The 26,566-nt window shown below is 53.3% G+C and overlaps 1 protein-coding gene across 1 annotated transcript in view; it reads left to right on the top strand.

Moving 5' to 3' along the window:
• Positions 1-26,566, top strand: part of PREX1 (phosphatidylinositol-3,4,5-trisphosphate dependent Rac exchange factor 1) — a 179,402-nt gene that overhangs the window by 119,485 nt on the left and 33,351 nt on the right. The window contains 8 exon segments of the mRNA XM_038572997.1: positions 23-172; positions 2,291-2,438; positions 10,294-10,394; positions 11,746-11,849; positions 12,042-12,091; positions 13,391-13,466; positions 22,296-22,368; positions 26,417-26,559. Coding sequence (XP_038428925.1) covers positions 23-172; positions 2,291-2,438; positions 10,294-10,394; positions 11,746-11,849; positions 12,042-12,091; positions 13,391-13,466; positions 22,296-22,368; positions 26,417-26,559 — 845 coding nt within the window.

Genomic DNA, 26,566 nt, shown 5'->3' with positions numbered 1-26,566 from the left:
CTTTGCCTTTTGCCCCTACCAGCGGATTACCACAGCAATGGCTACACTGTCACCAATGGCTGGAAGATCCATAACACGGCCAAGAACAAGTGGTTTGTCTGCATGGCCAAGACGGCAGAGGAGAAGCAGAAGTGGCTGGATGCCATCATCCGTGAGAGGGAACAGCGTGAGAGTGAGTGGACCCTCTCGTGGGCTTCCGAAGAGTGGTGGCTGCGGGGGGCTTTCTTGGGATCCTGGGGTGTGTATGGCTTCCCTTAGGCTGGTCACTTCTGTGGAGTGAGGACTGTGTAGTGAGGACTGTGTCCAGGGAAGGGGCCTAGGGTCCTTTCCAGAGAGATTAGAGCTATAAGAAGCAGGTCATTGAAGGAGCAGAGAGCTCTGGGACTGTGTTATAACTTGGTGGTAGAGTCTACTTGATAGGTGGTGAAACTGAGGTCCAGTGGAAGGGACTTGCCCAAGGTTGGTCAATACAGTTGGTCATCCTGGGATGCTTGGCACCTTTTACCCTTAGGGGCTGGTAGCCAAGATGCACCCTCCATGCCTCCGTCTCCCCCATAGTTCTGCTGCCTTCACGGGGGTTCTTTGTGCTTGAGACTCAGAGTCTGCATCTGGTAGAAGGATCCTTGGGGGCTGCTCATAAGCTGTGGTCAGAGATCTCTCTCCCTGGATGCAGATTGCTAACATAGTGCAGGGCTGGGTGTGGTAATTGGGTGGGGCTGGGACCTGGCGCTGGGTTGTTGTGCAGAGATCTGGGAAAAGGGAGCTGTGGTATGTCTGGGGGCAAGTTACTTTAGCTTCCCAGACCTTAGCGATGTCGTCCAATAAGTGGGATAAGAGTCCCTGCTGCACAGGCTTGTAATGGTGTTAAATGCAGTTTGGATTTGACCATACTTGGGAAATTTGACATGTGAACCTAAAAACCCTACCCCCCGCCCCCTGTCTTTGCAAAGGACGAAACTGAGGCACAGTTTTCTCTGTATCTGTAGCCTTCCACTTGGGTGTGTCATAGACCTTTCCCACTCGCCATGTCTAATCAGAACTAACTTCCACCCCGCTTTCCACCCCTGTCGGTTCCCCATCTCAGTACCTGGTTCCTCCATTTGCCTTGGGCTTCAGATTCAAACTCTGGGTGCTGTCTCTGATTTCTGCCCATTCCCCAGATTCAGTACAGGGAGTCCCTTTACTTCCTCCAAGTCCATCCACTTCCCTCTTACCTATTCCACCCACGTGCAGGTCACCACCATTTCTCAAGAGTATGAGCCCAGCATAGCTAGATTTTAAGTTTTCAGGTGATATTTCTTGATTTTAAATTTTGTATCAAAATGTATTCCAATGGCTTTGAGCCAAATAAATGAAGGAACCTGGCCCCTGGTTGGCCAGCTTGTGAGTTCTGAAACTAGTCAGGGCTGGGTGTGTGCTCAGGACCAGGGGTGGTGTCCAGGGGTGTGGACGGGCCTGGGTGTGGCTGTGTCTTTGTGGTCAGGTTGGGGGGCTGTGGTTCATTCAGGGTACATGGGATCATGTGGAGGGTGTGGCCTTGGTGGGCTTCAGTCGTTAGAATCAGGGTGTGGTCCAAACCTTGACTTCAGGGCTGGGTTTACAGGGGGTGGTGCATACTGTGATCAGGGGAACAGATCCGGGAATCAAACTTTTTGGGTAAAAATCCTGGTTCCGCCACTTCTAGTTGGGTAACCTTAGGCAGACAGGTGCTTTTCTCTGGGCCTCGATTTCTTCATTTGTAAACTAGAGATAATTTTGTCTTACAGGTTTCTTGAGGATCAAGTGGCATATAGCAGGCGCTTACAGCATTTTCTATCATTATTTGTCGTTGCTGTTGTCAGGAGTCGTCAGGGTCCAAGTAGAAAATGTGGGGCAGGGATCTGGTCAGGGTTCTGTGCATATTGTCTAGATAAATGGGCAGATTTTTCTCCCTGGCTGAAAGGAAGAGCTCGGTAGGCTTTCTGATAACCTCTGCATTTGAAAATCTATGCTCAGGTTGAAGGGTTGAATAAGCCTGACTGCTGATCAGCAGTACCCTGGGACTTAACCTCTCTGGGCCTCAGCTTCGCCATCTGTAGAATGGGGGAGACCAGCCACCCTCCCCTACAGGGTTGTGCGAGGATCACTGGCAGGTACCTGGAGCAGTGGCTGACATGCCCTGTGTGCTCTATGATGACCCTGGTGGGGGGCGGGAACAGCTGGGTGGCAGGCTTCCAGGAGCCCCAGGCCTGCCTCCCTCTGCTCCCCAGGGCTGGTTCTCCCCTGAGCGCTGACTGTACCCCCTCTGTAGGCCTGAAGCTGGGCATGGAACGGGACGCTTACGTCATGATTGCGGAGAAGGGGGAGAAGCTTTACCACATGATGATGAACAAGAAGGTGAACTTGATCAAGGACCGCCGGAGAAAGCTGAGCACTGTCCCCAAGTGCTTCCTCGGCAAGTGAGTGGTCTCACTCAGGCCTCTGGGGGGTTCCCCGGCAGCAGGTGGGGTAGACTGTACCCACCTGGCCCTTCTCGCCCGTGCCTCTTCCCCAGGAGCCCTGCTGGGCAGAGCTAAAGCACCCGGAATCCTTGTGTAACAGACCTCGGAGGTCAACAAGGATCGTGGGGTCCCCATGTTAGGTCTTTCCAGTCTTTTCCTACCACAATTTACTGCAAAACATAAATTCTATGTTGTAACCTAGTGTATATAGCCGTGTAACGTATGATTGAAGCCAGTTTCACAAAACATTCTGGGCAGGGTATACTCTGAAAGTACCTGTTCTATTTCTTTTTTGTTCTCTTTCATTTCTATTCCATCTTGTCCTTTGTATGTTATTCATTTCTTCAGTTGTTTTAAAAAATAATGTGAAGCAAGACCATGGAGTAAATGTCACAAACTGCTAACGGGTTGCCCACCATGGATTGAGAAACACTGCCCCTCCTTCTCAAAACAGAAGCCACTATAGATATTTCCAGCGAAGAGGTTTTTCACACAGGGAGTTGATTTCAGAGTTGCAGGAAGTGCCAGAAGAGCAGACAAGGGCCTTTGCATCAGTCAGCAGGCACCACAGACCCAGCAGCTTAAACAGAAACTTGTTGCCTTCCAGTCCTAGAGGCTGGAAGTCTGAGACACTAGGTGTGGGCAGGGGTGGCGTCCCATGAGGCCTCCTGCCCTGAGTTATACTTTAGCAGGGAGGTTCCTAGAAGCTCTCCGTATTTGAGGGCCCCCAGTTTCTCTCTTTGGGAAATACATTCCTTCCCAATAAAAAACGCTTTACCCCTGCCCCCATTTCATAGCCAAGGATCAAAGGGGTTGGAGCACAGGTTTATGTTAAACCCAGAATTATATCTCCTTTATTTGGTGGGGACGGCTGGGGATGAAGAGGGGCAGCAGATACACAGCCTCACCAGGATTACCAAGCCGTGTGCCGTGCGCTTGACCTGGTGGTCAACACAGACGATGTCAGCCTCATGGGGCTTGCGGGCCAGCAGTGGGGGGGACGCTTGCCTGGGAGGCAGGGACTTTATTTAGAATTTATTGACTTATAATCCACCCACCTCCCAAAAACTTTTGAAGAGGCCTTGGATACGAACCTCGGTATTATATTACTGTGGACCAGGGGAGAGGTGATTTGGACGAAGGGAGTCACAGTAAAGATGGGGAAGTGGTTGCATTCTGGGTCATTTTGAAAGTGACCCCATTTGCTGGTCGGGTAAAAAAAAGAGTTGAGGATTGTGAGCCCCTGGAAAGCTGGAGCTGCCACTTGCTGAGAAGGGGAAGGAGACAGATGGAAGAGAAGGTTTGGGGCGTGGGAGTAGAGCTCAGAGGCTCCTTTCAGACAGGTGCCCTTGAGACTCTTACATACCTGGGTGGAGGTGTTGACTTGTTAGTTGGATATAGCTGGCCTTGGGGAGAAAAGACTCCGTTGGAGAAGTAAATGCAAGGCATGTGGGCATTTTTATTTTTTTTTAAGACTTCATTTTTGTGGGGGGAGGGGCAAACAAGCATGTGGGGGAAGGTGAGCCACAGAGGGCAAGGGAGAAGCAGAGTCCTAGCTAAGCAGGGAGCCTGACACGGGGCTCCGTCCCACGGCCCTAGGATCATGACCTAAGCTCAAGGCAGACGCTTAACTGACTGAGCCACCCAGGCACCCCACATTTTGATGGTTTTTAAAGCCATGGGACTGAAGTCTGCAAGGGGACATGTAGGGAGAGCCGAGGCAGGTACTGGGCCGTGGGGCTGCCAGGGTCTGGAGGAAGGACATTCAGAGGAGCCTCAGAGGAAGCGGGCAGAGAGGTAGGAGGCACTTGGGGCAAGTGTGGCGTCGTGCAAGCCAGGCGAAGAAGACGCAGAGACAGGGCGCAACGGCAGCGAGGTTTGGACACAGCATGGTTGAAATGCTGGGAAGACAGGCCTTTGGAGACCAGGTGTGGAGCCAGGGCCGAGCTCATTGGTGGCGGCATGAGGCTGGTGGTTGAAGGGGCAGCAGGCAGGAGGTTTTGAGGGGGTGGTTGGACTCCCGAGGAGGGGCAGGGGGGCTGCTCTGTTGCCCCCAGGGGTCAGCAACCCGCGCCAGGAGCTCCTTGGAAGGATGTGTGGAGAGGAGGTTGTGGGCCTCAGACCTGCGGGAAGTGGGGAAGAGGCGGCCTGGCTCGTCTCCATCAGCTAGTCTTTAATCCCTGGGCAGAAGGAAGGTTTTCCTTGCAGGAGGGGCTTGCTTCCGGCCCCTCTTGTCACCCGCCCCCCAGGTCACCCGACCTCTCCGCCTCCTGCCAAGCCCCTTGGGGAGCTTAGTGCAGCCGGATGGGATAACCTGCCTGTGATTAGAGCTTCAGCGGAGTCTTCTGTCTCCTCAGGAAGGATTAGGGGAGATTTCTTTTACCGCCCATTTGAAACAGGGCCAGGATTGAAGCTTGTTTTATAATCACCGGGGCCTTAAGGACCAGACTTCCTGCCGAAGAGTCTTCTAACAAAGCTCTTCTCCACACAGAGCTCTGCTCTCAGCCTGGCCCTGGCTCATGACCTTCCTCCTCCCCCCCAGGGCTCAGCTCCTGAGTCTTCTCCTGCTGGAGCAAATGTGGTCCTTCGGGTGGAAGGAACCTGTAGCTACCAAGACATAATTACCAAACTTTCCTGCTGCAGGCACTGGCATGTGGCCATGCCTTTTAACCCCCATGCAACATGGTGAGGCAGGTCACTGCCATTATCCCCATTTTAAGAGTAAGAGAGTTGAGGCACAGAGAGGGAAAAGGGCCTGCACCAGGTCATGTGGCCACAAGTCAGGGGCTGGGATTTGAATCCAGGGCTCTCTCCCACCACACTCTGCTACATGTATCCATTTATATCTCTGTTCTGCACATTTAATTTTTCCTTGATAGTTACTTTCTCCCTGTCCATCTGTGCTACTAGAGGGGGAATCCATGAATACAAAACATGTCTGATTTGCCCTCATAACTTTTGAGGGGTGGGCTTTTGAGTCCAACTTGGATGCAAACCCTGCTTCCCCCTCCTTCTAGCTCTGTGACTATGGGCAAGTTTCTTAACCTCTCTGAGCTTCAGTAAATGATCACTTAATGAGAAATAATAAAATATGCCTCACTGGATTGTCAGAGGCTGCAGTGAGAAAAGGCATGTGACATGCCCCACACAGTGCTGGCCAGGTGATGGAAATGTGTATTGGGGTGGCCTGTTTCTGCCCTGCTCGGAGACAGAACTCGTGAGGAAAATCAAGGAATAACATTTGTATATGTGTGCGGAGGCATCATGGGAGGAACAAGGGCGTCTGTCCTCTAGGAGCCTCAGATCGGTTGGGCAGACTGAATCAGTTCATTCATGCCATTCATTCACTGTTTACTGAGCCATTACTGTGTGCCAGCAGGGGACAGGACAGATGGACCCCTGCCCTCATAGAGATGATTGTCTAGTGGGGGATCAGAAAATACACAAGTAGACCAACACCAGTAAAGAGGAGATTTCAGTGAGTTGATTGATGTTGTAAGAAATGAGTAGGCTGATTGGGGAGGTGAGGAAATGGGGTACCGTTTCAGCAAGGGTAGTCGGGAAGAGCCTCTCAGAGGAGGTGACATTTTAACCAAGCTCTAGATTATCACCAAGAGCCAGTCATGAGAAGATCTGGGGGGAACAGCATTTCTGGCAGAGGGAACAGCAGGTGCAAAAGCCCCAAGGCTGCAACGAGCCTTGAGTAAGTAACTGAGGAACAGCCAGTCCAGAGTGGTTAGAGTGAGAGAGTGGCCAAGAAGTGGGAGATGAGGCTGCAGGGTTTGGCAGGGGCCATATTGGGCAGGTAAGGGGAGAGGGGGGCTCAGGTTTGATTCTTGATGAGCTCATTCCACAGGCTCTGGATGAAGGCACTGTCAGAGCTTGGAGAACTCAGGGCACAAGTGTAATTGTGTGTCTGGCATGAGGCAGTCAGGGCTTCCTGGAAGGAGAATGCTTTTGGATTCCCCCTTGCCAGAGGTTAGATGTCACTCATTGACTGATGTCTGCTGGGATAGAAGCTCTGAGGTGGAAGAGGCCTCACTGTCTCGCCCACCTGCCTGCACAGGTGCAGGATACCTGTGGGTATGAGTTGATCAGAAATGATTTGTCAGACATTGCTGCAGGAAGCTCCTCCAGGAATTCTTCAGGAAGCAGCTTCAGGCAGTGGAGTTATAGGGATGAGTATAGACCCCCCAGTCCTACCCTCATGGAGGAAACAGGTGAGAACAAGGGGACTGCTCTACTGGGTGCTGAGTGGCACACTGGGCCTCAGCTCAGGGGACTGTCCTAGGGAGATCACAAAGACATGCCTGTGTATCCCCTGTGCCTATTATTGGGCTTGACATGTGGCAGTGATTCTGGGGGCAGGAAGGAAAAAGGGCTGAAGCTGGGTGCACGTAGACTCAGCTAGCGCCCTGTTGTCTGGACCCCAGACTCCCCACCAGCCTAAGCTGACCGCATCTCTATGTGCCCAGCTCAGTGCTCCAAGCTACAGCTTTCTGAAAGGCTGGACTTCCAGCAACTGGCAGATTGCTGGTTTCCTAACTGTACTTCTCAACTCAGGGCCTTTGTATGTGCTGATCCCTCTGCCTAGAACACCCTTCCTTGCACCTCAGTGGAGGCAAATGGTGCCCCACTGACCTAGAGCAGTTCACGCATGTGTTTTATGTGGGCTGCATGGTGCTTTCAGGAAATTTTGGATTATATATCAACATTTAACAGTTGGGAGATTTCACAGGAAATGCTGAATTCCTGGCTTCTCTTGGAAAGTAAGATGCTTTAGTCTTCCCTTGTGGCCACAGTCAGCTGTATGGAGGGGTAGCTGGTGTCTTCAGGAGCACCAGCACTGGCTCGTTCAGCATCGCCTCAATCTGGCCGCCGCTGCCGCTGCCGCCTCCTCCTCCTTTTTTTTGCGAGAGAGACAGACAGACAGACACTGAGACTTAAGTAGGTTCCATGCCCAGCGCAGATCCCCATGCAGGGCTTGATCTCACAACCCTGAGATCATGTCCTGAGCTGAAAATAAGAGTCATATGGATGCTTAGCCGACTGAGCCACCCAGGCACCTCCAAGTTGGCCGCTTATGGTCATTTACAAGAACTCGAGGTCCCTGCGTTAGAGATGAGTTGTATCTGGTTTTGCACACTGGATCCCAGCTTGAGATTTCATTTGATGTGAAAGTTGATCAGCTAAATCCAGAAGGTTCCAGAGTGAACCGCTTGCCAGATAGCCCCTACTGAGACCCAGAGAGGAACAATGTCTTGCCCAAATTCGCCCAGCAAGCTGTGAACCTTCCCTGATGCTCTGAAAGGGGTAAGCCTCAACTTGGGGCAGAAACATGGGTCACAGTTGCTGTTCTCTGGGCTGCCTTCCTCCGCGCTAGCAGAAGACCCTAGGACACTTCCTGCCCCCCATCTGGCCACAGGGCGGCTGATGGGTGCCAGAGACGGCCCCCGATGGGACAGCTGGTGGGCAGCCGGATGCCGAGTCTCCAGCTTCCGAGAGTGGGCACTCAACATCTGTTTGCCTCCCTCAGCTGCCGGCAGCTTCCTCCGTCTCTGATTTTTGGGACTTTTAGAATGAAACTGAGGGTGGTGGACCTAGAAAAACCTCTTCCCCACCCAGGGCTCTCACCCCACAAAATAGATCCATTTCTTCTGTGCACCCCCCCTTCCCCTTGGCTTGCACCCGGGGCTCTGTGAATGCCTCTGCACACACCACTACCTACACACAGGCAGCCAAACACTGAGAAGCTAAAAATAGTCCTGCCCCCTCTGGCCCTGTAATTGGAGGCGGGACAGCTGGTTTCGATAAGCAGGAGAGCTCTGTGCTTTGGCCAGCTGCCACCTGCTTTCATTGAACACAGATTGCCTCGGTGGAAATAGCCCTGTTGCCGGTTCTCCCTTTTCTTGCTGACTTTGAGTGGCCTGAGCTCTGCACTGAACCTGAGTGTGCCGCCAAGAGCAGGGACCTGGGGTCGGGCTGAGCCTCTACCCCACTGGGTAGTCACGTTGGATTTCCTTAGGCTCGTGAGCCCTTCTTTCTCCCAGATACCTTCCTGTCGACCCTAGAAAATTCCACCTTGTTTGATGGTTCATACCTTCATGCGTTCAAGAAATGATGATTGAGCTCTGCTGTGCTTTAGACCCTCCTCTAGAGGTGCGGGGTGGGGGGCGGGGTAGGGCTGGGAATATGGCTGTCGGAAATCCCTGCCAGGAGCACCTGGGAGGCGCAGTCGACTGAGCATCTGCCTTCGGCTCAGGTTGTGATCCTGGGATCGAGCCCCACATCGGGCTCCCTGCTCAGTGGGGCAGGGGGTCTACTGCTCTCTTTCCTCCCCAGCTTGTGCTGTCTCTCTCTATCGCTGTCTGTCTCTGTCTCTCTCAAATGTAAAAAAAAAAAAACAAAAAACCCTGTCAATGTGGATAGAGATTACTTTCTGATGGAGCAGACTGCTGATAAACACATATAGAAATCTGTAACACTACAATTCCAGACAAAGATACATGCTAAAAAGGAAGTAAAATCAGAAGATGTGAGGATTGTGTAGGGAGCTGTTTTGTTGAGAAGGAAAATGTGAAGAGCTGGGGTAGAGCGTTACCAGGCAGAGGGAACAGCAAGTGCAAAGGCCCTGAGGTTGCTAGGAGTTTGATCTTTCTTAAGAAGCAGAAGATGGTGGTTGTGGCTGAAACATAGTAAGTGAAAGGTGTAGGAGAGGAGATCTGTGAGGACAGCGGTTCATGTGGATAACGGTCATCGTGTGGGCAGAGTGTCAATCTTTTTCTGAGATCAAGGGGGAGGCCCACTGGAGAGTTTGACTAGGAGAATGACACAATCTGATTACCATGAGCTCTCCTGACTCTCCACAGTCTTCCTTCGGGACTCTTATTTCTTCCTGCTTGTTTGTTTCTTCATTCCTCTGCTTATTGATCATCTGTTCCCCCACCCATCTGCCCAGGTCTCTCTCCACTTAGTGTCCACCCATTTCTTCCATGCTGCCCTCCACCCACCTGCCCACTAGTCTTCTGTCAGGTCATCCATTCATCTACTCAACGTTCTATTCATTTCCCTCCCCACTCCTGTGGGGATGAATCTGTCCATTCATCCATCCATCCTCCTCCTCTCCCTCCCTCCCTCCCTCCCTCCCTCTCTCCCTCCCTCATCCATCCATCCTTTCTTCCTCTCTCCTTCTCTCTCACATCCACTCACCCATCCATCCATCCTTCCGTCCCTCCCTCCCTCCCTCCCATCTATCCATCCACCCATCTTTCTCTCCCATCCATCCATCTACCCACCCTCCTTCTCTCTCTCTCATCCATCCACCCATCCACTAATCCTTCCCTCCCATTCACCCATCCATCCATCCTCTTCCTCTCTCCCCTCTTTCACATCCATTCACCCATCCATCTATCCTTCCCTCCTTCCCATCCACCCACCTCTCTACCCATCTGTCCATCCATCCATCTTTCTCTCCCATCCATCCATCCATCCATCCTCCGACCCTCTCTCCCATCCATCCATCCACCCATCCTTGCCTCCATCCCATCCAATGGCCCATCCATCCATCTGTCCATGCAGCCATCCATTGCACCCGAGTCAGGGCCTGGTCACACCCACCCCTCTACCTTTGGTCCTGGGAAAAGCACAAGGCCTCAGTATAATGCCCAGGGCTATGGTCTCCCAAAGTTTGCTCTCTTGTGGGATGTTCTAGCTGTCCTTCCCAGGAGAGGGTGGGGCCAGGCCAGTTTAGTGCTGGTCCCTGTGTTCCCAAGACTGGGGAGGGTCTCTCAATGGCATCTTATCTTCCTGGCAGTGAGTTTGTTGCCTGGCTTCTGGAAATTGGTGAAATCAGCAAGACCGAAGAAGGAGTCAACCTGGGTCAGGCCCTGCTGGAGAACGGTATAATCCACCATGGTGAGTCGGGGCTGGGCCTGGGCAGGCCCGGGGGTGGGGGGCGTGGTGAGGGGGAGCTGTGGGTGGGCACAGGTCAGACCTCAGCAGTGCTGTGCTTCCGAGAGCATGTCCACTAGCACAGAAGCATTAGTGTTCCCTGGGCACAGGGTAGCCTTGGGATGCGGATGCCCTTATGAATCTGCTCACCAGGCTGGGAAGCCCTGCACTCACCTGCAACACCAGCAATGCAGGGACACCTTGAAAAGTCCCCTCAAAAAAGGGCCAGAGTCATTTATATTTCTGTCACTTAGTGAATATTTATTGAGTGCCTGTCATGTGCCACATAGCCGTGGACAGGATGAATGAAAAGTCTTATCTTCATGGTGCCGATGTTCTAGTTGGAGGGGGAAGGTAATAACAGAAGTAAACTCTGTGAATCCGGATGGTGATCAGTGCTGGGGTCGGGGGGAGGAAACAAGGGGGTGGTGTTCAATTTCGCATTGAAGGCCTCCCTGAGAAGGTACCCCAAGAGAGCAAGGGGCCGGATACCATTGGGGTTCTAGGCTGAGGGAGCAGCTGGTGCAGAGCCCCTAGGAGAGGAGAGGCAGTGGGTCCAGGGAGCCGCACGGCGGCCAGTGCTGCCATGGGAGCGGGTGCGGGTGCAGTTGGCGGGCATGGGGCCAGGGTTTAGGGAGATGAGGTCTGAGACCTCGTGAGGGATCGTGGGGGCTTCGGCTTTTACTCGGAGTGACATAGGAAGCTGCTGCTGAGTTCTGAGTGGAGGGAAGCCCTGCTAAGACTCAGACTTGAGCGGGTTCCCTCTGGCCACCATGTGGACAGTGGACGGGTTGTGCGGGGATGGCAGCAGGTGCCCAGTGAGGGGCTGCGATGTTCTAGATGAGAGAGGGTGGTGGCTTGGAACAGGGTGGAGTGTGGAGTCACACTGTTAGTGTTTTGAAAGAAGAGCCTCCAGGATCTGCTAATGGATCCACAGAGTGACAGAAAGAAACGCCAGGGGTGACCCAAGGCCCTCGGGTGTCATAAATCCTGATTGCGTGGTCTCATACCCCAGCACCCATGGTCCCAACACATGCTTTGGTGATTGAGCACCAAGGAGGTGCCGGCCCAATGGGTTCCAGTGCAGGCTGCGTCAGGGCATTTCTGGGCCTCTCGTGAACCTGCAGGTGCCCCAGCCCCAAGCAGGATAGCTCAGCAGGGCCCCAGATGGAGCAGGGGGACCTGGTTTCCACAGAGGAGCGAGGGCAGGGCTTCAGGGAAATTGTGCATGACACAGAGCCTGGCCGAGTGCAGGGTGATGACGGGCGGGGGCGGGTGCTGGGCCCAGCCTCACTGGCTCCCTGGGTCCCTCCAGTCTCTGACAAGCACCAGTTCAAGAACGAGCAGGTGATGTACCGCTTCCGTTATGATGACGGCACCTACAAGGCCCGGAGTGAGCTGGAGGACATCATGTCCAAGGTAGGTATGTCGCCTGGCCCCATGACCCGGACCCCACGGTCATGGCAGAGCCGGCCTGTGCCCTGGTGGCCTGTGCTCTTCCCCCACCCCCAGCTGCCGCTTGATCCTGGGAACCATCTCTCCCAGCAGCCTGGATTTGGAGGCCCCTGAAGCATGTGGCCTGATCCCAGACTCTCCCTTTGTCTCTTTCAGGGTGTGAGGCTTTACTGCCGCCTCCACAGCCTCTACACCCCCGTGATCAAGTAAGTTACCTTCTCTGAGCTCCAGTTCACTTCTGCCTCTTTTCAACTGTGTGGCCTGGGGCTGAGCCTTAGTCTCCTCCATCAGATGGGGCTCATAATTGCATCTTCCCTGTATGTTTGTCCTCAGGGTTAATTGAGTCAGTCTGCAGGAAAGGCTGCAGGGTGGTGGTGAAGGATGTCTGTGCAGGAACCGGTTTGAGTCTCAGCTGCTGGTTACCAGCTGTGTGACTTGGGGCAAAGTCACTTAGCCTCCTGGTGCCTCAACTTTTTTCCTTTGTGGAATGAGGATAATAATAAGATCCACCTCAGGGCCTTTGCACTTGCTCTTCCCACTGCTTGGAGTGCTCTTCCCTTACCTATCTGTGTATTTATTCCCTCACGTCCTTCAAACATCTCCGAATCAGAGTGGCCTCCCCTGCCCACCGTTCTAAAGCATCACAGTCTGGTATGCACTGTCCTCCTTACCTCACTTTGCTTTTCTTCTTGAAACTTGTTACTAGTTGACATCTTACATATGTATTGTTTCTTGATGTGCTGTCTTTCTTCTCCACTGGATTGTAAACTCACCAAGGGCAGGGAGTTTGCTCACTGCTCTGTCCCCAGACCCTTGACTGGCACGTTAGAGCAGTGCTGTCCTGTAGCCCCTTCCATACTGGTAGCCATGCTCTGGGTCTGTGTTGTCCAGGGCAGTAGCCATGAATACCTATGGCACATAGTGAGGGCTGTGGAAACGCCAGTGATTATTTTCTTTATTGTGAAGCTTGTGGTTATGGATAAAGGGATGGAGAGGGTGACCTAATCCTTACCCAGCTGCACATTCCTCTGTCCCCTGTCCTGACGGCTCCTGTCCACTCGTAGAGGAGCGGAGAAGATTCCAGCTGTTGCTGGCCTTGTTGGGGGTTGGGCCCCCGGGAACTACTTACATCTGTAGACCTGCCTCTGACTCCAAGGTCTAGCCTTGGCCCTCATGAGAAAGGCCTCCTGCTTGGCCCTGGGAGAAGGAAGTGGCAGGGCCAGCCCTCACTGTGCGCGCGGCCTGAATCTGGGAGAAGTGCCCCCAGCCAGACTTTATCAGCCTCGGCATGGCTGGCCACATAAACTCGTACTTGCCAGCTTCGCAGCCTGAGAAGTTGTTGCAGTCTGACTGTGAGGTTAACGCGGCCCTTTGTACCAGGACTTGGTGGGAATTCAGATGCTGCACAGATCGGAGCAGGTGCTGGTGGGGTGCGGGGTCGAACTGGGAATCTGCTCCCCACCTGTGTTCTCCCTGATGGGCTCACATGCACTTCCCCCCTGTAGAGACCGCGATTACCACCTGAAGACCTACAAGTCGGTGCTGCCCGGGAGCAAGCTGGTGGACTGGCTGTTGGCTCAGGTGAGAACTCCCTCCGGCTGTGTGAGCGGCTTCTCCCTCTGCCCAGGACTGAGGAGCTAACCGGGATGTGGGCCTTCGAGGCTTTAAACAATCTGTTCATGAGTTTCTGCTCCCAGTAAAATACACAGAACGCTTACTGCCTTAACTATTTTCTAGTGGGTAGGTCGTGGCATGAAGTCCACTCACAGCGCTGTGCAGCCATGCCCACCCGCCCTCTCCAGAGCACTTTTCATCTTGCAGAGCTGAAACTCTGTCCCCAGTAAACAGCAGCCCCCCACCTCATTGCCCCTTCCCCAGCCTCACCTGTGCTTTCTGCCTCTAGGAGTTTGGCTGTCCTGGGTGCCCTGTGTAAGCGGGATCATACAGTCTGATCCTACAGCCTTTGTCCTTCTGCGGCTGGCTGATTGCACTCAGCCTAGTGTTCTCAGGCTGGGTCAGGATTTCCTTCCTTTTGCAAGGCTGGATAATATTCCACTGTATGGATCAACCGCATTTTATTTATCTGTTATTTCATATTTGCTATCTATTAGCTATCTACTTAATGGGCGCTGGGGTTGCTGCCACTTTGAGGCTTTCAGTTACAACTGGAACAGTCCTGGGGGAGCTGGGACAAGTTGATCTCAGGCTGAAGCACCAGACCAGAGCCTCCATGTGGAGCTTGCCACGTTATTCCTTTCACATAAATTCCCAGAGGGCAAGGGTTGGGCAGAGGCTGGGAAAGTCCATGCGTCGGTTTTATTGCAACTTGCCAGAGGTGTTTGCTCCGTTGAGATGCTGCAGATACTCTGTCTGCCTGCCTCCTGTGCTTTATGGCCTCTGCTCACGGGACGCTTACTCCACTCTCGTGGAGTCCTCCAACCCATTTAGAGACAGGGGAACTGGGACCCAGAGAGGCCGAGCGCTTGGCTCAAGGGTACACAGCCTTGTGGCAGCACAGCTTATTGGCATGGGCCTGTCTCCCCCACTTGTACCTCGGTTCTGCGAACTTTTCAGGGAGCTTGCGACAATGTTCATTCATAGTCTGTAAAAAAAACGTATTGGCTCCAAAGATGAGGAGACAACTGTGAAATCAAAATGGATAAATGTTTAAACGTTTACAGAGCGCAGCTTTATGTCAGCCTCCTTAATTGTTAAATTTAGCATTCATAAAAACCTCGTTCCATTTGAAAACAATTTGCTGGCGGGATTTTCTCATGTCACACAATTCCTGATGATTGCCTGGAAATCGTAGCCAATCTGTAAAGTAAATGTTTCTTGGCGCCAGATAACTTAAAAAGCAGGTTTAGAAAAATCCTTGAAAAAAAATTTCAAGCCAAAATAGCATTATTTAATGTAGGATGTGGGTGTTATTTTAATGTAGGATGTGGGTGTTATTTTAATATGTTTGCTGTAGCATGGGATTCTAAGACCTCAGGAGGTCTTGAAAGACCCCTGGATTTGAATTCAGTTTTGGACATCTGGAAAGCCCAGAGCACCTAACCACAGTGTAACACCGCCTTCCCCTTAGGATCCCATCAAACCAACTCTGAGCACGTGCTTTTATTTATAGCCAGGCTGACCTGGCTCCGATCCCCGCTCTGCATCTTCCTTGCTGCGTGGCCTTGGACAAGCCTCTCGGCTTCTCGGTACCTCACGTTCCACACCTGTAAAATGAAACTAAAAACGATACCCTCCCCGTTAGATTATTTTGAGGATTCAAGGAGTTAATCATGTAAAGTGCTTAGAAGGGCACCTGGCACAGAGTAATTGCTCAATAAATACAATGATTATTATAATTCCTCATCTCCTGCACAAAGGATTCAAGGTGGCTTCAAGTTCTGTGTGGTATGGAAGGCTGAAGAAATTGCAGCCTGGGCGGCTCAGTGGTTGAGCATCTGCCTTTGGCTCAGGGCATGATCCCGGGGTCCAGGGATCGAGTCCCGCATCAGCCTCCCCGCAGGGAGCCTGCTTCTCCCTCTGCCTATGTCTGCCTCTCTCTGTGTCTCTCATGAGTAAATTTAAAAAGTCTTAAAAAATAGCAGAGGGGTTTTGGGGGTGCAGGACCAATATGAATAGGAAACAACCAGCTGGGGAGTGGGGGTGGGGTGGGGTTGGGGGTTGGATCCATGGAGTCCCGCCTCCTGAGTGTGCTGCCACAGGTGAGGGTGACAGGGGGTGACGGTTAGGTTCTTTGCTTGGGGCCCAGACCTGGCTGGGTTTGGGGTCTCTGAAACGGCTGTTTTTCCCCACCTTGGCCCTTCTGTGGCCTCATGTTTCCCGAGTGCCCGTGGTGCCCACAGCTGCGTGTTGGTTTCAAAACATGACGTGGACTTTGCCTTAAGTGGTGAATCCCAGGCCTGAGTTGGGAGTGAGGTGCGTCCCCGAGATGGTGAGAAGTCAGATAATACAGGATGCACTGCTGGGGGAGGGGGGGATGGGAAGCAAGGATGCGTCCTGGGGCTTTGGTGCGCTGGGTGGCTGGAAATACCCTTTACAGTGATGCGAAGACAGGGGAGGAACCCCTGGATGCCTGGGAAAGTCCAGAGTTCTCCTCTGGCGAGGGAAGGCACTGTCTTTGGGGTGCCCGCTGGACTTCCTAGTGGGTGGGTGGAGGACGGGGCAGATTGGCATGCCTGGCACTCAGGTGGCCTCTGCATCACAGACACTCTGTTCCTTGTCACTTTAGCAGTATTTAAAATGAGAAGGCAGGAGAGGGTGTAGAGAAATCCTACAAGAGGGCTCATTAGCTCATCCCTTTCTCTCCTTGAGCACCTCCTGTTTACCGGGCACTGCTTTAGGTTCGGGGACAGAGCAGTGAACTGGATAACAGTGTCTGCCCTCATGGGTCCTGAATTCTGGTGAGGGCTGGGGGAGGCAGTTGATAAGAACAAGGAGTAAAATGCAACATATGTTTGCTGATGCTGGGTGCCAGCTTGGTGCGTGGGGTAGGGTGTGTGGGAGCCACAGGGGGGCATTTACCCTTCACACGGGTGGGGCTGGTCCAGTTTTTGGAGGGGCCTGAGAAGGCTATATTGAGTAGGGACATTTTAACAGAGACCCGAGAAAGGTGGGGAGTGAGCCCGAGGATGGTTGGGGGTGCAGCCTTCTCTGGGGTGAGCCTGGTATGTCTGTGGGAGGCGTGAACAGGAGGTAGGCATGCTGGGGAAAGCTGGCCTGTGGCCAGTCTCATGGCATCCTGTGGGCTCTGGGGAGGGTCAGGCCACTTCAGGGCTCTGAGCACAGAAGGGACAGCAGTGACTTTGGTGGGATGAGATTCTGCTGTAGGGGGGCGAGGCTGCCAGAAGGGAACCTGGAGAGGAGGCGGCTTCAGAACGTCAGACAGGGAAACAGGGTTCCTGGGAACTGGGTGACCACGGGGAAGGTGGGAGACATGGTCAGATTCTGGAATTTTTGGAGGTAGACCTAACAAAGTTTGCTGATGGGGGTGGGTGGGGTGTGGGAAGGGAGAGACAGAGAGGGATCTCCAAGACCCCAAGGTCCTTGGTGGAGGCTGAGCTGGGAGGGTACAGGACTGCATCCCGGAGCACGCTGGCAAGGAGGACCACCAGCTAAGCAACGCCAGTGTTGCCTTCTGTGTGGTGATTGGTGTCAGGCATGGGGAGGACCTCCTCATGGCCGGTGCTGCCAGAGAGGCTGTGGTCCTGGCCGAAGGACCCCCGGAGCAGCCCGAGTCATGTCAGTTGGTCCTGGGGACCAGCCCCTGTCCCCCCAGCATGGCAAGTGGAGGCCGGAGAAGGGTGGTAGGATGAAGGTGGCAAGCTAACTGTAAGTGGTCCTGTCTACTTCAGCAGACCTCCCATGGCTTGGCCTGGGCTGAGGACACAGGGAGGCTAATTGGAGCTGACGCAGGAGGATGACTTCCAAGAGATTGACTGGAAGACAGCTGGCACATGGCTCTGGGAAAGGGGCAGCAGGATGTGTGTGTGGGTCACTGTCGGGGAGAGGTTGGTGGTGAGGATGTCTTTGAGTTCGGGTTATGGTGAGCCTTGATTTCAAGAGTTATTGCCATCTTGTACCTTAGCAGGGAATTTGAGAAGGGAACCTATAATTGTGTAGCCTGGCGGGGGTGGGGGTGGGTGGGTAATTTTGGTTTGAACACATCTTCAGTTTGAACTTCTAGATCATTCTGCTCCTTGAAACAAAATGTTCATCAAAACCCACTGGATCAACTAGAAGTGCTTTTGGCTGCATATGATAGAAAATCTGACATGCACAGTGAAGACATTTTTCTCTCACATAACTAGGCATCCCCAGTTCATGGTCCTAGAGCTCATCAGTGCCGTTTACACCCAGGCTCTTCCCATCTTTCTGCTTTGCTATCTTCTTGCCATTTGCTCTATGGTTGTAAGATGGCTGCCACGGCTCCAGGCATCACATCTATGTAGACCTATGGCCAAAGGCAGGCAGCAGGGGCAGTTGGAGAGAGCTCTCTCAGTCTATTTGGAGGAGGAAACTTCCCCTCCAGACCCCACTTTTCCTCACTGGTCTTCCCCTTAAGTCTCACTGGCCACGTGGGTCCCACATGTACCCCTAAACCACTCCCTGGGGACAAGGACAGGGATTGAGGAGAGTGGCTTAGAATTCCTTGGAATTCATTGTTTGAGGCTGGGGAAGGGGCCCCTCCCCACTGCTTGGACAAGTCAGGGTTCTTTTAACTCTGAGGGTAAGGGGGTGATTAGCCCTTCCATAGACAAGCTGTGATCTGTCAGTTCCGCTCATCTCTGCACGATCTCGTTTACTCCTCACAACAACCTGAGGAAAACACAGGTATTCCCATTTTACTGACAAGGAAACTGAGGCCTCAAGACACACGCCTGTGGCACTCCTGTAAGATGCGTGTGGAGGGCTGTCATGATGCCTCATAGATGTAGATAATGACAGTGGTGGCACTAGCCCCGTCTGGATGGCGGCCTCCACCATGGGGTCTGAGCAGGGGGGCAGAGGCCTTGGAAGATCAAGGGCAAATCTGGGAATAAGAAATGACAGACGAGGAAGGGAAGGTCAGAGGGGTCACAGCCAGGGCCCTGCAGGGACGGGGACCTGGGGAAACCGACTCCAGAGTTTGCTCGCTGCGCCTCTCTGCTGCACAGTTTCTGATTCGCTGCCTGGGCTCCAGGATGCCCCAAGGGTGGCTGTCGGGTGGAGGGCAGGGGGGCAGCAGGGACAGGAACAGGCCAGGAGCCAGGTGCTGGAGGGCACAGGCGTGCAGGCTCCGGTGCTGGTGGGCAGAAAAGAAAAGGGCCTGGGAGCTGTGCCGACCTTTACGAGGAGGCAGATGGTGGGCGCTGACGGTGGCAGGGTCATCAGCTCGGAGGGGAAAGGGGCCCTGCTGGTGGCTCCAGGCACCGATGAAGGAGACATGGGGACATGTGCCCTGGCCACAACCCTGGGTGACTGACTTGTCCTCTTAGAGCCTCAGTGTCCCCATCGTGGTAGGTGAGGGGAGGGTCTGGCTCTGAAGGGATTCCTTTCTCCCAGTGTAACCCAGGGCAAGTGCAAGCCCGTCTGGGCCCCAGTCTCTTCATCTGTTAAATGGGGTCAGCGTGATTACCTCTGGGTTGACCAAGACCAGTGAGATCATGTGGTGCCTGGCACGCTGCGGGTCAGCGAGAGGCATCGGTGGACAATGTCCTGGGGCTTCCCAGTTCACGGGCAGGGAGCCTCCTGGGGCCCTGTGTACGTTACCCCCCAGGGTGTTCCGTCGCCCGGCCCAGCTCTGCCTCTGCCACCTGCATCCCAGGTGGTTCCCAGTAGTAATGTTTGGTGGTCCACTGAGTGCTAGATGCCATGGGGAGGCGGGTAACCTTGACGGCCACCGCCGCTGCCCACGTGCAGCTGATGTTCTGGCGAGAGACAGACCTTAAACCGTATTTACTTATCTGGAGGAACCCAAGGACCAGGAACAGTTGGTGCTGATTCTCCCGAGAGCAGTGCCCTGAAGGGATGAGTTTGTTTCCGACCGTGACAGGTGCAGCACCGGTATCGTACAGGGTCATGAGAATGTCCTGGGCTGGTGGTGGGGGCTGGGGTGTCCTGTGGGGCGTTGACCCGGACACTGCGACCTCAAAAGCCAGGGCAGGGCATTCCATGGGGAGGAAATTGCTAGTACAAAGGCCCTGAAGTGGGGGCATGTGTAGTTTGTGAAAGGACTTGCGAGGAGGCCAGCATGGCTGGAACCCCAACAGAGGCTGGTGGGTGGGAAGGGGAAACGAGGGGAGCATGACAGTGCAGTGGCACAGGGCTATGTGTGTCTTCCTCTGGGAGGGGAGAAAACAGTGATTTGAGGTTTTCCCGCAACTTGGTGGGATGTGGGGTAGGGGACCTTACTTTTCAGGTGTCCGAGATCGGCGTTAATCCACGGTTAACCTGAGAATCCTGCTGTTGCTCTAACTTTAGGAACCTCCCTGTGTGTCACCCCAGGGCCCTGTGGGAAGGGGGCAGGACTGGGCTGGGAGCCCAGAATGTGAGTGCCTTGGAGAATGTGAAGTGCCTCGGAGAGCCAGGTGGGCTCCAGACGCCTGCCGGGGCCTCCCAGGCTGCAGAGTGGGGTCTGCACGCCACCTGGGCCCCAGCTTCTCCCCTACTGGCCCTCCCACAGCTGGGGGCGGCTGTTCCGGATGCAGCCTCCCATGGATCGCCACCTCCCCTGGCAGGGCTCGGCGCACACAGCCCTCCAGCCGCTGGCCTGAGGTCCCCCAGGAGAGATTTGTCTTCCTCCAGTTGGCCAAGTGCGTCAAATCTTGAGGCCAGTGGTTCCCCCGGGCCCCATGCTCTGAGTCTGAGCTGCAGCTTTGGCAGGTTGAGTCCTTCAGTCCCTGGCATTTGTTTCTCCTTTAGCTGGGAAATTCCCCGCCCCACCCCAGCCCCTCGGCTGCTGGCAGCGGGGATGGGGGACAATCAAGGCAAGTGCCTCTCGAAACAGCTTCTCAGTTTGGGAGTCCTTTAAATGAGAGGTTGTCGGGCCCTGTGGCCATATGAAGGTAGTTGAAGCTCACCGACCTGGCCACAGCCCCTGCATGATTTGGCCCCTGCTGACAACACCTTTATTCAATCACCAAATATTTACTAAGCACCTCCTGTATGCCAGGCTGAGTTCTAAGCATTTGGGGCTCCACAGGGAATAAATATAACCGGTCAAACTCCTTATCCTGTTGGAGCTGACCTCACTCACCCCCTCCCTGTTGGCCAGGCTGCTTTTTGTGCTGCAGGCTTCATCCCACCCCTGGACCTTTGTCCATGCTGTTTTCTCTACCTGCCACCCAGCAGCTCCCCCCCATCCCCATCCTCCACTCCCAACCGCCACACAACTCACATGATTTCCCTGATGAACTGAGATTGTTGGGTTTGCAAGAACCAGAAACAGATGCTAGTTAACTTGGAAAGGGTGGAGAGAGGGAGGAAGAAGATGGCTCATTAGAAGGCTAAAGAGCACCCACAGAGTCAGGGGGAGACCCAGGAGCCAGCCTTAGGAAGAACTGGCATCCAGAAATGCCCAGCTTCTTGGGAGCAGGAGCTGAGGGCACTGTCTTCAGGGCACTGCTCTCCGGGAGAACCACACCACCTGTTCCTGTCCTTGGGTTCCTCCACCTACAGGTCTTATTTCTGGGGCATCACTGTAGCTTTGCACAGATCATGTGTCTTCAACCTGGCCTGGGGTGGTGGTGGGGGGAGGATGGTGGTGAATACTTTAAGGGGCTGTCCTATCAAGATGATGTTCCACATGGGAGAGGCGGCCCCAAAGGCAGGCCCAATAGGCCATGACTGTTCGTATTTCACTTTTGGGTTGGATGTCACTTCCTTGGGGAAGCCCTGAGACGAACCAGACTTCAATTGTACCAGTTAGGAGTGTGTTCATTTGTAAGAACAGAAAACCCAACTGAACAGTGGCTCAAGCAAATAATTGTGCCATGTACCAGTCATGTCACATGTCAAGAACCTTCCATCCTTCACTCTGCCTGTGATCTTGATCACCGGGTAGCCTGTTAGCCCTACACATCTCACTTCCTCATGTGACTTTGTCCCTGATAGGGAATTGTGGTACTGCTTTTTCCTTTATCAGGGAGAAAGGTATTTTCCAGAATCCTGGTGTTCTTAGGTGTGACTGGCTACTGCTAGGTTAGGTAGGATTTGGAATTCATTGTTATCAAAGATCCCAGCTATAGAGGCTGGTACAAATTAGGGGTTTATTTTCCTTTGGTCTGAGAAAAGCCTAGAGGTGGGTGGTTGAGAGTTGCTAGGGCAGCCTCATGGGGCCTTTGGGCCACACACTCTCTTCCTGCTCTGCACGTTTTGATCCCAGGTCATATTGTGGTTAGGATGACTGCAGGAGCTCCAGCTATCACGTCTTTGTTCCAAGGAGGAGGAAAAAAAAGGAAGGACCAGGGACTTAGGTTTTCCAGAGCTCCGTACCAGTGATTTCTGTTTATATCTCATTGCTTATATCTCATTATATCTCCAGCTGCAAGGGAGCTGGGTTTTATGATCCTCTAGATGGATGCATTGCCGTCTTCAACAGTGATCATCTCATTCCTAGCGTGGTATTGGGGAAAGGGTTGTTGCTAGGCATCCAACAATATTTGCCATGTAAAGTCTCCATTTATTCTTTGTGGTGTTCATGGCACGGTAGGCAATGTGTTTATCCCAACTACTACTAATTTTCTTCTTTGGGGTTTATTAATAATAGCCACAAACCCGTTTGGTCAATGCTATAGTCCATAAGACAGACACAGATCCCTGCCCCTGTGGAGGGTCCACTTCTAGGGGTGACAGAGGGCTTGTTGCTCAGCCCCTTGTGTCAGTTCACCTAACACCGTCCCCTTCTTGTTCCAGGGTGACTGCCAGACGCGGGAGGAGGCAGTGGCGCTTGGCGTAGGCCTGTGCAACAATGGCTTCATGCACCACGGTAATCTCCTTACCTTTGGCCCAGCCTCCTAGGGGGTCTGCCCCAAAACAGAAAAGCTAGTAGGGACCCTGGGGCATTTTTATGGAGGGGGATTTGAAGCCCAGAGAGAGCAAATGGTGGGCTGGAGGCTGCTCAGCACGCCCATGGGTGAGCCCCAGGCTAGGTGCCGGAGCTGTGGGCCTTGGATTGCCAGGGGTTGGGGGGACTGAGGACAGGCAGGTTGTAAGTGAGAGAGGAAGAGAGCCAGGCAGGGACGTTGGCACCCCTTCACCCGGCCTGACCCCTTAGATAAGTCACTCTTCTTCCCAGAGGAGGAGCACAGAAGAGGGGTAGAGAGGTGGGCAGTCTTGAGATGATCCTGAGATGGGAAGGCGGGGAGAAGGAGGGAGAAACTGGTTCCACTGTGACCATTTCAAATTAAAACAGAAGCTAATACACTGTGTGCCTGGCCTGCTTCTGAGCTCTCCCCATGTATTCATTAGTTTAATCCTGAAATGATCCTTTGATGTTGGTATTAATATCACCCCTATTTATAAATGAGGAAATGGAAGCCCAGATAGTTAAGAAACCTGCTCAAGGTCACACAGCAAGTAGGAGCTGGGATTTGAGCCCAGGCAGGCCAGCTCCCTGGCCACATGCTCAGCCACTGTACTCTGAGGGAACTGTCTTCAGGGCACTGCTCTCCGGGAGAACCTTCCTGCTCACTGGCCCTGGGGAGCCCCGAGTCTGAGTCTCTTGCCCTTTCAGTAGGACAGGTAGACTTAGCTCCCACCAAGGAGCCTTTCTTCTACTTCTAGAACACTCGCACGGCCTGGGCTCTTGCAGTTCCCCTGGCCTGGGGTGCCCTGCCTGCCTCACACCCCTGACTTTTTCCATGTTTCTGTTTAGTTCACAACTCCCAAGGCTCCCCAAACACCCCCCGGCCTTACAGGTCCTCTCCTTCATCGCTCTCTGCTTAGCTCACATTCACTGTTGTTCACGGAGCCCTTCTCTCCGTTAGACTATTCCCACACTTCCCTGTGTCTTTGTTCACGCTGTTCTTATCCAGCCTGTGCTTTCTCGGTGTAGGCACTGTGCTAGGCTCCGGGGACAGAGCGGTGAACGAGGGCAGGTGAGAGTCCCCTCCTTCTTGAGAGCTCACAGCCTAGCATGTGTGTATCGGCCAATGGAGTCAGTTGTTTCGGAACAGTATGGGCCCGTGAGGAGGACTTCGGCTGGGACTCTAGTGCGGTGGGAATCCTGGCAGGGTTCTGAGCAGAGGAGGCCTGTGGAGAATGTCTGTGGGGGCGACCAAGGAAGGAGAGAAGCCAGGGCAGAGTTGATGTGGCTTGGGCCCTGGTGGGGGCAGAGGACAGATGAGACTCTGGAGGGTCTTTTGGCCATTCCTCCTCCCAGCTTCTGCTTTGTGCTCTAACTCAGAAGTCGGCAAACTCTCCCTGCAAAGGGCCAGAGAGTAAATGTCTTAGGCTTTGTAGGCCACAGAGTCTGTTACAGCTCAAGTCTGCCATTGTAGCATTAAAGCAGGTTTAGGCAGTAGTTTAAGTGGGTGTGGCTCTGTGCCAATAAAACTTTATTTAGAAAAGCAGACAGTGGGCCATAATTTTCCACCCCTGATCTAGCTGCTGGGTTTGTCATCCCTTCGACAGGATGAGAGGCGTGCCAGCGAGGGGACAGGTCATCAGGCACATCTGCTGCCTTGTAGCCGGCAGGGCTTGTTCTAGCCCTGACCCGGATGACTCCCAGTAGGCCTGTGGCCCTTTCTGGGCCTCAGTTTCCTCATCTTCCCACTAGTGGCCTTGTCATCCCCTCCTCTGAGCTCAGCCTGCCCGTGGCTCTGTAGGGTTAGGGGTTGGGACACACTCCCAGCTGTCCGTTTCACCAGCTGCGATGGACAAGCAGGCCCAGCCAGGGTCATTCCCGTCCATCAGCGCCTCTCACCAGAGTCCCTCATTCCCAGAAGCCGCTCTGTTCCCTGCACAGCCCTCTGACAGCTCCCTTCTTCCCGCCAATCAGCTGGGCAGAACCTCTCATTTGTGGGTGAGAGTAATTAGGGGTCCCCCCCAGCTGCTATTCTGGGAAGGCGGCTGGCTCAGGACATTCTGCGGGGGGTGACTCTCTGGCAGCGCCCACACCCTGGGGCCCTCAGGGAGAGAAATTGCAGGGCGTGGCCCCTGCTCCCCTGGTCCCTGCCACGAACTCAGAAATAAGCTAAAATAGGAAAGGGCCAAATCCCAGGGTTGTGGCTGCTGCAAAGTGCAGGTTAGGGTGCAGAGTGGAGGGTGGAGGTGGGGCCCATGTGGCGCCTCCCATGGCGTCTGGCCCGAGCTCCAGGGCCCTGAGGTGTCCTTTAGGCACACACAGGGAAACTAAGGCTGAGAGAGGCTAAGAGGACATGAAGTTGGGCTTGGGCAGGGGCTGAGCAGGGGTTTGAACCCGGCCAGCGGCCTTGAGCGAAACCTGGATCAGTGAGTGGTGGGACCTCACCTGGCTGCAGTCCTAGACTCTGGGATTCCAGCTGTTTCCCCAAACATTTCAGCCAAGACACAACATTGTGCTTCCTCCTCCCACTCCCAGAGTCTTTCAGCCTCCTGTTTACAGTGGAGGTGAAGCCATACAGCCCCCGGGGCCTGGCTCCCCAGCTCTGGGCAAAGCAGCAATTTGTGTGTCTGTTTTCTCCAAAGAGGTAATAGAGGTGGCCGGAAGAAGACACAAACAGCTCGATGTCCTAGGAAAGAAGGAGAAGGAAAAGATGACCTCCTGCTGCTTTTCATGTAGTCACCAAATTGGTAGACAGCCCCTGTCTTCAGGGAGGGTGTGGACATCTCCAGCCTCAGGCAGCTGACTTTCCTTCTTTCAAGGGCCCACTGACTTCAGACAACTGCCTTCCCGAAACCGAGCCTGGATTTCCCCCTTTCTATAATTCACCCCTGCCCCCATCTCACAGGCCATTGGGCAGCATGGTGAAAAGGAGGAGCCTGTCCACTCTGTGACCTTGGGCAGTTTATTTAGCTTCTCTGGGCCTTAGCCTCCCCACCGGTAAATGGGGTGCAGCAAATTCTTCTTTGTCCGAGGAGTAAACGAACTTGAACTTACGCCTGCATCCACAGCATGCCTGGCACTGGTAGATACTTAGATTGTAATCCACAGGGACCGGATCACGTGCTGGTTGTTACTGGTTATTTTGTATTGATTTTCCTACCTTCTAGAACAGAGGTCAGAAAATTTTTCCTGTAAAGGCCCAAAGAGTAAATATTTTAGGCTTTGTGGACCATACGGCCTTTTGCAGTTATTCAGCTCTATCACTCTGGCATGATAGCAGCCCCAGGCGATGAGTAAATAAATGGATGTGGTTGTGTTCCAATAAAACTTTATTTATCAAAAGAGGTAGTGGGCCAGATCTGGCTTATAGGGTCTGAGTTTGCTAATCTTCAGCCTAAAGTGTCCCAGTCTCATCATGGTCTGTTTCTGATTGTTAATTTTATCCGATTGCTTTCTGGGGGGGTCTTGTTTGAAATCTTTTTCTGCCCTAGGACAAAGATATTTTACATTTTGTTTGATGAGCTTTAGTTTTCCTGTTCGTATTTAGGTCTTTAATCCATTAGGATCTTATTGTGATAATATGGTTTGAGGTAGGGATCCAGTTTTATTATTTTTTTTTTCCCTAAAGTGAGTCTTTCCCTTCATCCATGTGATTCATCATTTATCAGATCCTAAGTCCCCATCAACACACAGTCCTTTCATGTGATTTCTGTTTTCTTCCACCGGTTCTTTGCCACAATTCTTCACTATTTTTGTTCTGGCTCTGTAGCATGTCTTTAGAGCAGGTGGGGCAAGTTCAGACTTTGCAAGAAAAGTCAGAAAGCCAGACTTCTATGTGAAACATTCTAATACGTTAGCATTGGCACATGATTGCATTTAATAAAACATCCTGCTAGCCAAAGCAAGCTTGTCTAGGGCTTGGTTCTGGCCTGTGGTTGCCAGTTGGCAAATGCCGCCGAAGCCTTCCCCTGGGAGCCTGACCATGTGCTGCGCATCTGTGGGTTTGCAGTGCTGGAGAAGAGTGAGTTCAAGGATGAGTCCCAGTACTTCCGCTTCCACGCAGACGAGGAGATGGAGGGAACGAGCACCAAGAACAGACAGCTCCGCAATGACTTCAAGCTGGTGGAGAACATTCTGGCCAAGCGCCTGCTGGTAGGAG

Source organism: Canis lupus, chromosome 24 (assembly GCF_011100685.1).
Source record: "Canis lupus familiaris isolate Mischka breed German Shepherd chromosome 24, alternate assembly UU_Cfam_GSD_1.0, whole genome shotgun sequence".
NCBI classification, from domain to species: Eukaryota; Metazoa; Chordata; class Mammalia; order Carnivora; family Canidae; genus Canis; species Canis lupus.
Note: the sequence above shows the minus strand (reverse complement) of the source record. Positions and strands in the feature narration are given on the sequence as shown.